A 12778-nucleotide genomic window follows, 5' to 3' on the forward strand; every position below is an offset into this window, starting at 1 on the left:
TTCGCGAATAGATAACGCACGAGAGCGGGCATTGAGCGGCAAAATATACTCATTAATAATATAATTGTACACTTTATGTAAAGAAGTAGGCCGATATGCTCTTATTGAAAGAAATTATTAATTAAGAATTACTTTATTTCGTTAGGCGAATGATCAGGCTTTCGGCTCGAGTGATGATCGTGCTATGACTCCTGGGAGAGTCTTTTGCTCCAAAACGTGACGTCATAAAACAAAAGATAGCGCTAAGTACGAAAGAAATACCGCTTTAAGATAAGTCCGCGTAACGTCGAACGCATGCGTCTTGACAGACGAGTGATAGCGCTCCCTTAAATCGATTACACACTTGAAGCGACAATTCCATACAGCCACATGGCTATTGTTAAACTTATCATATTTAAGAGCGGGAGAAGCAACGCTTGATTATTTTTTCATTCCGCTTCCTAATGGCGTACCGCGCAATTTTGCGTTAGGCCCTGCGTACAATAGAGCGCAATAAGAATAAATATTAAATATTAAAAATATTAAAAATAATAAAAGGAATTAGAAATAATAATTAAACGTAACGCACAATGGAAAAGTATAAAATACAAGATATAAATATAGGAATATTCCTACATTTACATATTCTAATATTTAATATTTATTACAGGAATCTCTCTATATTTATATATCCTAATATTTAATATTTATTCTTATTCCTAATATGTTCTCTATTGTGCGCTTACACAAATAGCGACTCCGGCAAAAGTTGTCGGAATCTTTCCCTTGTAATCGCAAACTTCAAGGTATAAAATAAAAGACAAAAAACCGAAAAATGAAAAATACAGAATATTCCATAAAACCTGTTGGGACGCAAAACGCGCAAAATACCATTGAGAACGCAGCTCTAAATGCAAAATATGTAAACTCTTGAAAATTTGATTCGGAACAAAAAACGGTATATTTTTTTGCGTTAAATACGCGCGGTATTTGAAGTACCGACCGGCCATGGGCACAAAAAGCAGTGATTTGTTAATTTAGTGCGCGAGCGCTGCGGGAAACTAACTCTGTCATGATAATACGTTTTTCCCGTGCGGCCGGAAAGCCGGAATTGTTTCGTTAGCAGCGTTGACCAAAGTTCCAGCCGGAATAGCTACGCTATTTCATTTTCGAATTTGTTCCATCGTGATAATGGAACTCTTTACAATAATACACTAAAACCCGAGGAACGTTCACGTGCGCGCGCACACAATCGCACAGTTTCGCTAAAATCTTTTAATTTTCTGAATCCAGAGAACCATTCCGTATGTAGGATTTTATGCGCATCAAAATATTTATGCGGCAAATACGGTATAATTATACGATGTTAATTTTATTCAAAAATGCTATAAAATTAACGAGTCTGTCCACCCAGCTAGGTCAAAGTTTTTCCCGGAAAATATCAATTGAAGTAGATTAATGAAAATTCAAAAAACGTAACGATATGACTGATTGATGTATCCGATAAAAAAAGTAACAATTCTTTTATTAATAATTAAGAGTTACGGACATTCAATTTACGAACATTTTATTTATTCTGTACTGAATTGAGCGATTGTGCGGATGAATGCACGTGCCACGAGAACGCCTATCCCACGCGTGCCCCACTTCGCGATACGAGTACGCAGGGGGGTAAACAATTGCAGAAGACAAATGTTAAAACTGCCAAGCGCGCGCGCGCGCTCGTTTTGTGAAGTTAATACTACAAAATTCCAACTGTCGTTCGCTTTCCGCGTCCGGTCGTACGTGCGGCGGTCGGGTTTATAATTGCTATTAAATCTCAATTAAACGAAACGTCGCAAAGCAGCCCGGACAATTGCAATTTCGCGAGTTTTAATCTCGCATACGTCAAATTCGCGAGACTCCGACCGTGCCGCGTGCGCGCGCGCGCGCGCACCCAGCGATATTTCATTACCCGGAGCGCGTATGATACAAAACAAAGGATCGGCCCGCGGCAATGTTATTTAATTTTCGAATCTGAATTGCGGAAGCGAAAAAGAGAGCTCTCTCCCCCCGGCGATAGGAGAGCTCTCCCCGCGATGTTACGAGCGTCAGAAAAAGGAGCACCACGCGTACTTCGCTCTAGCTCGCGCTCTTTATCCCACGACAATCACGGTCTCCCCCGGACGAATGGCCGCGTTGACGATAATCGCGATGATAACGTTTACTTTGCTTCGCAGACGTAGTGGCCTCGTGGCCTCAGTAACCGAACGCGGAAATTTTCATTGAAAAGTTTTTTATTGCAATATCTCGTTTGAAAATACGCGAGGTTCGTCGCGAGCCGGAATAATATGGTAAAGCGGGATAATTTGCTTTTGTACCGCCGACAATTTTGCTTTTGTGTTATTTACAGCGTCAAAGTAATCCGTTTTGCGTTATTCAAAAGGTAATTGAAATATCGTCTGAAATTTCCTCCGCCTGTTTCGCGAGTGACGCGTCTCCGCGTAAGGGAAAATAATCGATAGCGTGCGAAATTATTAGGAGGACGTGGCGTGTAGTTGCGCTAACGCAAAATTCTCGCGCTACTCGCGAGTTTCTCGACGACGCGAAACGAACTTTCCAGGTTTTTCGTTTTTGCATTCTCGTTTAAGTTATAGCAACGTAGATTCCGTGACCTTTCACAGTTCAACATTCGCAGAAACCCTGCAGGCAATCCCCAGCGAATGTTGAATTCTGGGAGGATTCGGACGACGAGGAGCACGTGCGTGTGTGCAATAACGCGGACGCTTGACGTCACGACTCGCGCGCATCGCGCTTGTTGCGACGCGAACACACCGACGCACCTGTGCACAATCGCGCACACCGACCCATACGCGCACGCGAAATAATGATGCTCTCGCCCTCATCTACTGCAAACATGAATTAGTAACACGCTCGCCGGCTACGTACCGAGGGCCCTCCTCGTATATACCTTTTGTACAGCAAGTGCGCCGAGAGATTGTGCGCGTTACCCGACTCCCAGCTAACGATTTTGATTGAGGGAGAGAAAGCGGGAAAATTCTAAGATGCCGATTCATTGAGATTTTAAATGTACACTGAGAGAAATACTTAAGTCGTTCGAAAATTAACAAACGGGTATAATCCGACAACTTTCAATCGGAATTATAAAAAGCCGATCAAGGCCAAAATAATGTCCGATTAATGATATCCAGATATCATTGATAATTGGATATCATAGATCGGACATTATTTTGGCCTTGATAGGCTTTTTGTAATTCCGATTGAAAGTTATCGGATTATACCCGTTTGTTAATTTTCGAACGATTGTCCGATTATTTAAACCTGGATTTTTCTCTCAGTGTATCTTCCGGTATTTCTGGGAAAGCTTGTATTATTTGTAAATTGTTGGCAATTCGCGATTTAACTCTAGCTCGCCACATTTCGGTTTTCTTATAATTTTCACATAATAACATAATTTTCCAGTTTCCATATAATTAATTCAGTTTAAATTCAAATCATTTTGTTGACCCGATATTATTATAAACATCTTATTCAGACTCTGTATTTCCAATTTCTTACAGCAGTACAAGTTTAAAAATATCAATTAGAATGAAAATGACAATGCGACGAAGTCGAGCGGTCTCACGGACCGGAGTGTGACGAATTAGAGACTCGAAAACGAGTGTGGCCAGCTAGGGTTAAGTAATGAACGCTGCTGTTCGATTTCCGTGCATCATGCGTTCTTCCGGATAACGATTTCGCTTCGTGGTGGATTTCAGGGAGACACCCTTTGGGGCACTCGGCGCGATTCCAAAAGTACTAATGGCGCCAAGTGCGCGTAACGACGGCGGCAAGCCAGGACGACGACGCACTTCAAGCACACTGAAGTACTAAAGTGCCGTGTGTCTGCTAACGAGAGCGGGATCTGTATACGGCTCGCGGGTTCCGCTCTACCGTTCGTTCTCCCTGTGACATCGATTCTAGGTCGTAACACAATGACGATACGCATATTAAAAGCGGTACTTACTGTTCTTTGTGAAAGTGACAATCTTCAGAACCTTGCCGAAGCGCGTGAAAATCTGCAACACACAAAACAAGTCTTGGCTGAGTAAAAAATCGATCGACTTACAATCCATAAGAAATCTTATCTCGTGACTTTTGTTTCTCAGATAATTTAATTTGAAAATACAATTGTAAAAAAAGCATTCATCTCGATAATCGTAATTATGTTTTGTTTACAATAACAATTAACGAAAATTCAAGGCGACGGGTCTGCGGGTGTTTTGCGAAAAATTACCTCGATTGAGTCTCGTAATTAACGAGAACTACAATCGTCATAATCGTATCGCCACACGCACGAGCACGGGGCAGGAACGTGACCGACGAAAATTACGAGTTTGGCGAACCGACGATATTTCGCAGCGACGAAATTACAAAATAATTGGTGTGGATATTACGACAAAGCGATTTATTTCGGGGCAACGGGCTGCAAAACGGGCGCGCATGGATTATCAGACTTATAACGCGGCAATTATCCACCGGTAAAAGCAGCTATCGGAATCCCCCGGTAAAACAGCGTAATTACGATAACCGGACGGGCCGGGCGTTCTAAAAAATTGATTTGCGACACAATGGGCGCGGCAGCGGAATAGCATTCTGTATAAATACCGGCGACATTCAAAGGCCGGGGTAACGCTCGCATGAATTTTCAAAAAGCCTCTTTGGCGGAGCAAAGCGACGGCGGCGACGAGAGCAGTATCACGCAATATTTACAGGCGTATACGGTGTCGAGCCGCGGGCTAATAATCGCGCACAGCTCACGTCAAACCGCCGGCCGTCATATATTTGGCCGACAATGGCCGATGATCACATTAATGCCGCGAATGCAAATATTTGGCCCGGTATAACCGTCGCGCGCTCGCAACGGTCAACTGTATATACGGTTTTCCGCGGCGGCCCGAACGTACACGGGTGAGCTCCGGGATTAATGATTTTTTGATCCATCCAGCCTTTCACCCCGATCGATTGTGAATCATTCCTTGTTAAATGTCAATATAGGTTTCGTCACTGTCTCGGGCTCGCGTCAATTAACCGCTCCATTGGACTGGTTTGACTGTAATGACATTGATTTAAGCGTTTCCGGGCGCGGGGCCATTTCCCGACGCTCGAGATCGTCAAAAGGGCGCGTCCGTCGAGTAAATACGTAAAAAGCTCGTAAAAGCTTGACCGCGAGGAGAAATGAAAAATTCCCGACACAGAGAGGGAGGGAGGAAAACATAGCTAATGCGAACCGCGTTTTAGCTCCCGAATATTCAATATTGCACCGCGAACCGCGGACACCGGCATACCGAATGTTTATATTTCGCCGCTAACGCGACGATAAATCCGCGAAATGGAAAATAGAGAAACGCGCGCCGGGCATCAGATTGGAAGAAGGAGAAAAAAGAGAACGATTGCAATATCGCGGAACGTCGCGCCGGCATATAAAACCGTATGAGGATGCATTTCGTACAAGCCGCGATGCTTTCGTTCCGCGCTTTGAGATCGTACTCTTCCTTTGACTGTGGTACGCGAGGTATAACGCATAAACAGATTTGCGATCTTTACAACCTTTTGTAAAACTCTTGCGTTCGAAATCGCTCCGTAGAAACTCTTGCGAAGGCGTTTGCTCTCGCAAAACCAACGTGACGATAGTTTCTTCGACTCCGACGTCACAACTCTCCTTCTTGCGTTTGAAAAAATTTGCGGGCATTTATGTTTTACGATTAACGATTAATTCATTCGGGGAAGGAAAAGTCATATAAGAAACGTAATTTGCGGAAATGCAAACTGATTTTTAAAACTCGCTAATGCGTGCGTAAATGTCCGAGATTGCGAAAGCGCACGGCGAATACAGTGTACTCTCTGATAAATTAATTCTCGATTTTCGTGTTATACCGTGTGCGCGCGCACGCGGCAACATCTTTTAGCGAACGCAGGAAATGAAAAAATTGCTGTAATAATGAATGAAATTCCAACGTTAAAGGGGGGTACACACAACGTGAAAGAATGTGAAACACGCGCCGCGGGCTTCACGCAACGGTTCCGTAATTAGTGAGCTCCAGAGAGGAAAGATGTGTGCATGCAACCGCGTTGCATCTGCGCACGCATACACCAACTGGGACAAAGACTTTTCGCGTGCCAACGGCGCAGCCGTTCGGAGAACTTGAACTAGAAGGAGACTATACGGCATTCTTTTCTTTTTCTAAACAAGTCGCCAAAGCGGTGTTCTCCGCGGGTGCCCACCCATGATGCGCATGAGTCGTCGAGTGAATGAAAAATCCGAATAAGTAATGAAATTCTTTAATCAAACTGGATGGGCAAAATGTTCTCGTACAGACAAATTTACGAAAGAAAATTCAAATACGGTTGCATTAAATTTCAATGGCACATTCTTTAATAAATTTTTAGTTACTTTTTCTTTGAAAGATTTGATGAAAAAGTATTATTGCCGTGACTTTTTTAAGTTTAGAAAATTAAATAGTGTAATAGTTAATAATAACACTCAATATTAATTATAAATGAGATTTTATGACAATACAATATCTTGGTAATTTCATGATTGTTCCTTAACCTGAACCTAATGAATTTTTCTTATCAAACCAAAGCTTACAGGTAGACAATGCTCGGTTTTGGATGTTGTGTAATTGGTGTGCTTCTTAATATTTTCTTTGTAGGTAACCATTAACTTTTTCCGATAAAAGAGCGAGCAAATTTTCCAAAGAAACCTTTAAAAATAGGTTGAAACGTATACGAGACTGTGTTAACGAGGAGTAGTGAAATTTTCCTGCAAATAAACGTTGAGTATAATCATTAGAGCCTGCCCATTACAGAGAGGGGCACCGATAACGATAAAAATCAGCGCATCTACGCAAATAGATTTTCTTCATTATCGTTACGTTTGTGTTCCGCTGCAAGCAATGAGAATCACTTAAACGGTAATTGTCCCCGGATTCGGAATTTTCGGGATAGCAATTATATATCGGGATAAGCAATTACATATCGACTTATGTGTTGCATTTTCACGCAACAAGAATCTCCCTTTCTTTTTTTTTCCGCGCGAGTACCGGCGATAATGCGCCGTGTAACGTAACAAATACTTTTGACTAAACCCGCTGGGAAATATTGTATTTCTACGAAACTGACGTTCGCGCGCAGCACGGATGCTACCGGGAGAGTCGAGTATCTCGCATTACATCGTTGGCTCGTATTACATCAAATAGAGAATTCGATTATCATGGGTCCATTATCGCGGATATTAAACTCGGAGATTGTGAACCGAGTAAATTAAAAGTAGATGGATCGTTCACGCGGACGGATTCAGCGGACGCGACGGCCGGGGCCGGGGGCTCGCGAAGGCGGAAAGGTGATAACGATGATAATGTTTAGAATATATGGATTACGGTTCCATCCATTACGTTCACATACATCCGCGGCGTCCATTACAGGCCGCAAGACCGCCCGTAATAGCTCTCGCCCGGCTATATGCGCATTTCCCTCTTCTTTACTCTCCTTCGCTCGCCATCGCGCGGCTGCGGCTGCAGCTGCAACTGCGACTGCCGCCTCTGCGTTTCTCTGTGAGCGGTAACGGCGCCCGCTATTTACAACGCGTAATACAAAAAGCAGCAACGGCGGCAACAGCAGCGACAGCGCACCGTCGGGCCACTGTATATGTTTTTATCCGTTTTCCGATAAAACGGAAAATATTTCAATTTTGATGTTCGAATTTTTGCCATCGTGTGTTTCCGGCTCCGAGGGATGCATGCGTCCGACCGAAAACAGTTCGATCACGAGCGGATATGAAGTCGCGATGCGTCCCGCCAGTATTTACTCCGAGATTGCTCCAATAAACGGACGGATCGATAATAATCGCGAGAAATCACAAAGTACGAGGAAAGATAATCTCCGGAATAGTCGACGGACAGTCCTATAATTGTATTCCTTCTTTTGTTCTCGAAAGATAGTCACCGCGATCGAGTAGGCGACAGTTTCTCAACGCGGAGTTTTCGTCGCAGAGTGAATTTCGGATCCTCATAAACATATATTTAATTCCGTTATAATTTCAAACTGTTACTTAGTTAATTCCTTCTTTCATAATTTGTTTTGCGCGATGAAATATAAGCGCCAAACGGATAGATCGATGTCGTATAAATGTTCCAATTGGCAGCGCAATGGAAAGCTCCCCGGCCTTCCCTTGGCATTTACGCGCGTCCATTACAAACATACTGTACAATAAAATTAATTAAACCGGTATTTAATTAATTAATCGAAATCGGACAAATTTTCCGCTTCCTGCACACCAGCGGCAAATTGTCCCGGTGAATTTCGGAGAAATTCGAGCTCCCGTAGGCGGTAACGTTTATTATCGGCGCAGTTGATGCATTCCACGATTGCTGCCGAACACACACAAACTTCTGTTCGTTATTGCACCATTATTCCCCTATTCCGCTGTTAGCATTTGCCTCCTGCTGTTGTTAGAGATTAGGGAAGTACACTCGGCCCCCGTCGTTACTTCACGATATATCGTACATCGTGCGACACGTGCGACTGAAATTACGTCACCCATTACGTATCAACAGCTATCACCAAATAGTGCAATGTCTATATTGCACCCTTGCTGTCAACATAAATGCTTTGTGCGACTGGAAATATGTAAGATATCAGAGACATGATGTTGGAAATCGCTATTTTTAATCTATATACGTCGCCGATTCGCTCGGCTTCATTCTAAAAAGAAAATATGCATGTTCATAACAAAAGTGCGCTGCGCCGGATATATCGACACTGAGAAAGTAATATCGATAATATTGGATGTTCCGATATCTGCAACTTTGTGACGAATGGATTAAGGCAATCCGCTTTCACGCCCCGGCGGACAAACAATAGCGAGATACGCTCTCGCCCGACGAGATGTAAATAAGCGAAATCGGAGAAAATCGGGAAATCTGGAAATAAATCGGCACCCGGCGCTGAAAGAAAATCGGCGTTTCACAAATTCTGCCGGATTGAAACTAGAACTCAGCCGCGCGTGCATGATTTGCGATCCAAGTTTTAATGAGGACCGAATAAAGTGGATGTTGGTGTAACAGTTATTTTAATTGCTGACGTCTAAAATAAGGAAACCGTGCCATTGAATGCCAGAATAAAGGAGATCGAACGCGCGAGGGGGATAAAATCGCGCGAGAAAAAGAAACCTATTTTATTTTAGTCACAGGCAGAAGGTCAAATGTCGCGGTCAATTAATCTCAGAATAGTTTCAGAATCTATTAATAGTAGCTTCGTCAAAATTGCACACGCGCGAGAATTTAATATTAATTTTCGGCCGTTTATCAGCTCCAGAGGCTATTTTATGAAATTATGCTTTGAATTAACAAGTTAATAATATGTACAATAATATAATACAAATTAGGACGAGGGGGAGAGAGGGAGGGAAGGAGAGAGTAGGGAATATATTTAATGGCAAGCTTCCAAAATCGATTCGCGAAAGTTTAGGAAAAGCTGCGGTCGTTATCGCAATCAAACTGCCATAACATTTCTACGCGGAGCGTGACGTTCTCTTCGTTGTCGGTGCTATACTTTTAAGGTCCGCGACTATATACGCGAGATCGTTGTGTACGTGTGTATGTTCCACGCGCGCGCGAAGTTCCCGCGGGAAATCATTCCGCGCGTGCATTCTACATCCGCAATCGATACGTCTGTATATACGCGTACGCGTGCGGCCCCGCATCCGTCGCCCCGACGAACGCTCGAAAGACACGGCGTTGTTATAACTTTTGCAATCAGACCGACCGTGAGTTATCGGAGCTTCCTGTTTGATCTGAACATTTTTTTCCGCGCGGAAACTCCGGCGCGAGAATAAGGCGCGTCGCGCTAATCAATGCCGCTCTTAATTATCGTAAGTCGAGTTACGCGAAATTGCGTATTATTAAGGATTGTCCGTTCAAATTTCAAAGAAATTGAATAAAAGAGACGTATCATATCGATACTATATCGTTTAATATATATCAATGAATAATTGCGCGATATAATCGGGTTACCTTAAATTAAAAAGGACTATAAATCGATTGTCTCTCTCTCTCTCGGTGCACGTAGGAAAAATCGCAGCTTCGCGTTGAAACGCGCGGGAGCGTACAATTAATGAATTAAGAATGATTCACCGGCGTAAATTATTACATCCGACACACAACGCGAAGTTTTGATTTGATTTGATTCATTAAAGTTCACGTAATTGAAACTTGAAATTGAATGAGTCTGCCCCTCATATTAGCGAGCGATTGTAATGCAATGAAATTAATGTGCCTCGAAATATATGTTATTCAATATGCGATTACCCGAATCGGATATATAATTATTCAATAACGGCTGAATTATTAATAGAATATTGTATGATAAAATTGCGGAAAAAAAGGATTCTTAATAATTTCATAACGCCCGTGTAAAAAATGAAATTTAGAACCTCGCCACGCCTCGCTGCCTTTCACACGATTATGCTCGAACACGATTTTTTCCCATTTCATTGATTCTTTAAATTATTCTCTTTATGTACAGACACGCACAAATTGGCACATAGTTTGATTAAAAAACTTGTGTTTATCGTGGACAAAGAGCATTGTGCGTCGCAATGTCGATAACGTCGCGCTTGTGTACGCGAATTCGCGTTTGCTCATCTATACGCGGCTCTCGCAAAAGCTATCGTTAATATTTTATTTCTCCCGCATTGTGTTTCCAGCCGGCTTGGCCGCACTTACACCGCCGAAATGGGATTGCGCTCTGAAAGGGCACGGGAAAAACGTGTACTACACGACGCACGGCTACGGCTCGAAATGGCCATTGTCATGACTTCCGGCTCGCGCACAATGAGAAAACTTTCGATAAGGAAGATTGTGACCTTAAACTTGCCTTGGCGCGCGAACTGGTCTACGCGACTCGGAAGATTATCCGTAGATAAAAAATATTTTTATTTATATTCATAATAGATTTTGTTTTGTTTTTTAGTACTATATATTTGTGTTTGTAATAAAAACGTATTAATATAACGGCAAATACGTGTGAGACTATGATATAATTTGAATGTACAGACGGATTCTCGCGGCGAATATTCTCCTCTAATGACGTAAGATATGCGCCCGATTAAGTGATTATCTGTTCATCCTGGGGCTAGATATCCAATGCACGTTATTTCGAGGGTGCTCGCGTTAATTCACCTACGCGACCCCCCCTTAACCCCGTTTCGCTGTGGCACGTCGACTATGCAAATCAATTCGCGCCACTATTTGACAGAACCGTGCGCAGCGCTGCATCTTTGACATTCCTGCCTGGTCCTGAAAACATAAACTGGCGGAGAAGGAGAAACGCGTGCAATTTCAATTTAAAAAAAGCACGCGTAAAAGAAAAGGAAGGAAATCGGAATACACCTTAATTATTAATCCTCGAAAACCACACTGGGTTCTCAGGAACCTGAACAAAATTTTGAAACTACGTTTGAAACTATTAGGTATTTATATTTTTTGATAATAATTTTTTTTTACAAATTCTGAGGTTACCAACATAATTCTCAGAAAATTTTCAATTGATTTAAAAAAAACATTACAATGCGTTAATTTTTTCGAAACTTGTAAACGAAAAATGGCTACAGGGGTCCTCCATACCCCAGTGTGGCTTACACTACAAAAAATAAGTGTGGCTTGCGAGGATTAAACGCTCTATCGGAGTTCTAGTAAATTATGATTCGAAATTCTTGTAAGTACTACGTTTCGTTCCCATTATTTTATAAGAATTCACCAAAAATTGGATCTGCAGATGACATTAAGAAACGAAGAGTTGATAGTGGTATCCGTAATATTACGAGATTAATATCGATAAAAGCACCGACCTGGAATCCGGCAAGGATGCTACCGGTTGAGAAATGAATGGAACGCGCAGAAATGCATCGTCCGCGCAACAATTTCATTTGATATTTCGTCAGCAGCGGGGAATCATTCCTTTCTTCTGCAAACATTCCGTCACATATTTCGAGCGTGGCCCCCCCTTCGATCCAGCTCGCTCGCGCAAAATTTACCCCCATAACCAAGAACGAATATACGGGATGTTTGCATTATATATTCTACTCGCGAAATCGGCTTTTCTCAGTCAATATTTTCGTAAAGATTTAATCGCATAGAACATTAACTACAGAATTAAACCCTCCGATGTTATACACACATAAGCTATATACATATAACATTTAGATCAAACAGGAAGGCTTGTCAAAAATTATAATTACCTTACTCAAAAATTTGTTAGCAAATTCGTCGGAAAGTAATTCTCGCTATTTATAATGTATATACAGAATACGCAATCATCCGTCGTAATATTTTCCTCAATCTCCTCGAAAGAGGGAGAGCAGGGAAAGGACCAAGGGAGGGGAGGGAACTGAGGGAGGGGAAAGAAGATGCCGGGAACAGCTCGTTATTAAATCGAACGCGACCCTTTGGCCGGTGGCCATCGCTCACGGATCCCGCGGGGATTCTTCCCTCGTGCCGAGGGATTACAGGTGACCAAACTCCTCCCATTCCGTCGCATTCATTCCGCAAAAGCTACCCATTACCGCCCGCGTATTGATTGATGTAACAGTTATTAATTCGCGTGCTCGATTATCGGCCCGCTGCCCATGCCGGCCGGTGTCTCCGCGGTTTCCGTAATGCAATAACGCGCGATAGCAGTAACGCAATTCCCGCGTCGCGTCGCGTCGCGGCGATCCGTTGTTATTCATTTTCACCCCACGATCAAAAGAGAGGGCGGC

At 42.8% G+C, this 12778-nt stretch overlaps 1 protein-coding gene across 8 annotated transcripts in view; it reads right to left on the reverse strand.

The window, feature by feature from the left end:
- The window catches only part of Heph (polypyrimidine tract-binding protein 1 heph), a 384945-nt gene that overhangs the window by 23979 nt on the left and 348188 nt on the right, over positions 1-12778 (reverse strand). For all 8 annotated transcript variants that reach the window (XM_071698916.1, XM_071698922.1, XM_071698919.1 and 5 more), the window contains one exon: positions 3986-4037. In XM_071698916.1, the coding sequence (XP_071555017.1) occupies positions 3986-4037 (52 nt within the window). The remainder of the gene's footprint in view (positions 1-3985; positions 4038-12778) is intronic.

The sequence above is a fragment of the Temnothorax nylanderi genome, unplaced genomic scaffold (genome assembly GCF_030848795.1).
Source record: "Temnothorax nylanderi isolate EJ_2023f unplaced genomic scaffold, tnyl_v1.0 TNYL_tig0017_pilon, whole genome shotgun sequence".
Taxonomy (NCBI): Eukaryota; Metazoa; Arthropoda; class Insecta; order Hymenoptera; family Formicidae; genus Temnothorax; species Temnothorax nylanderi.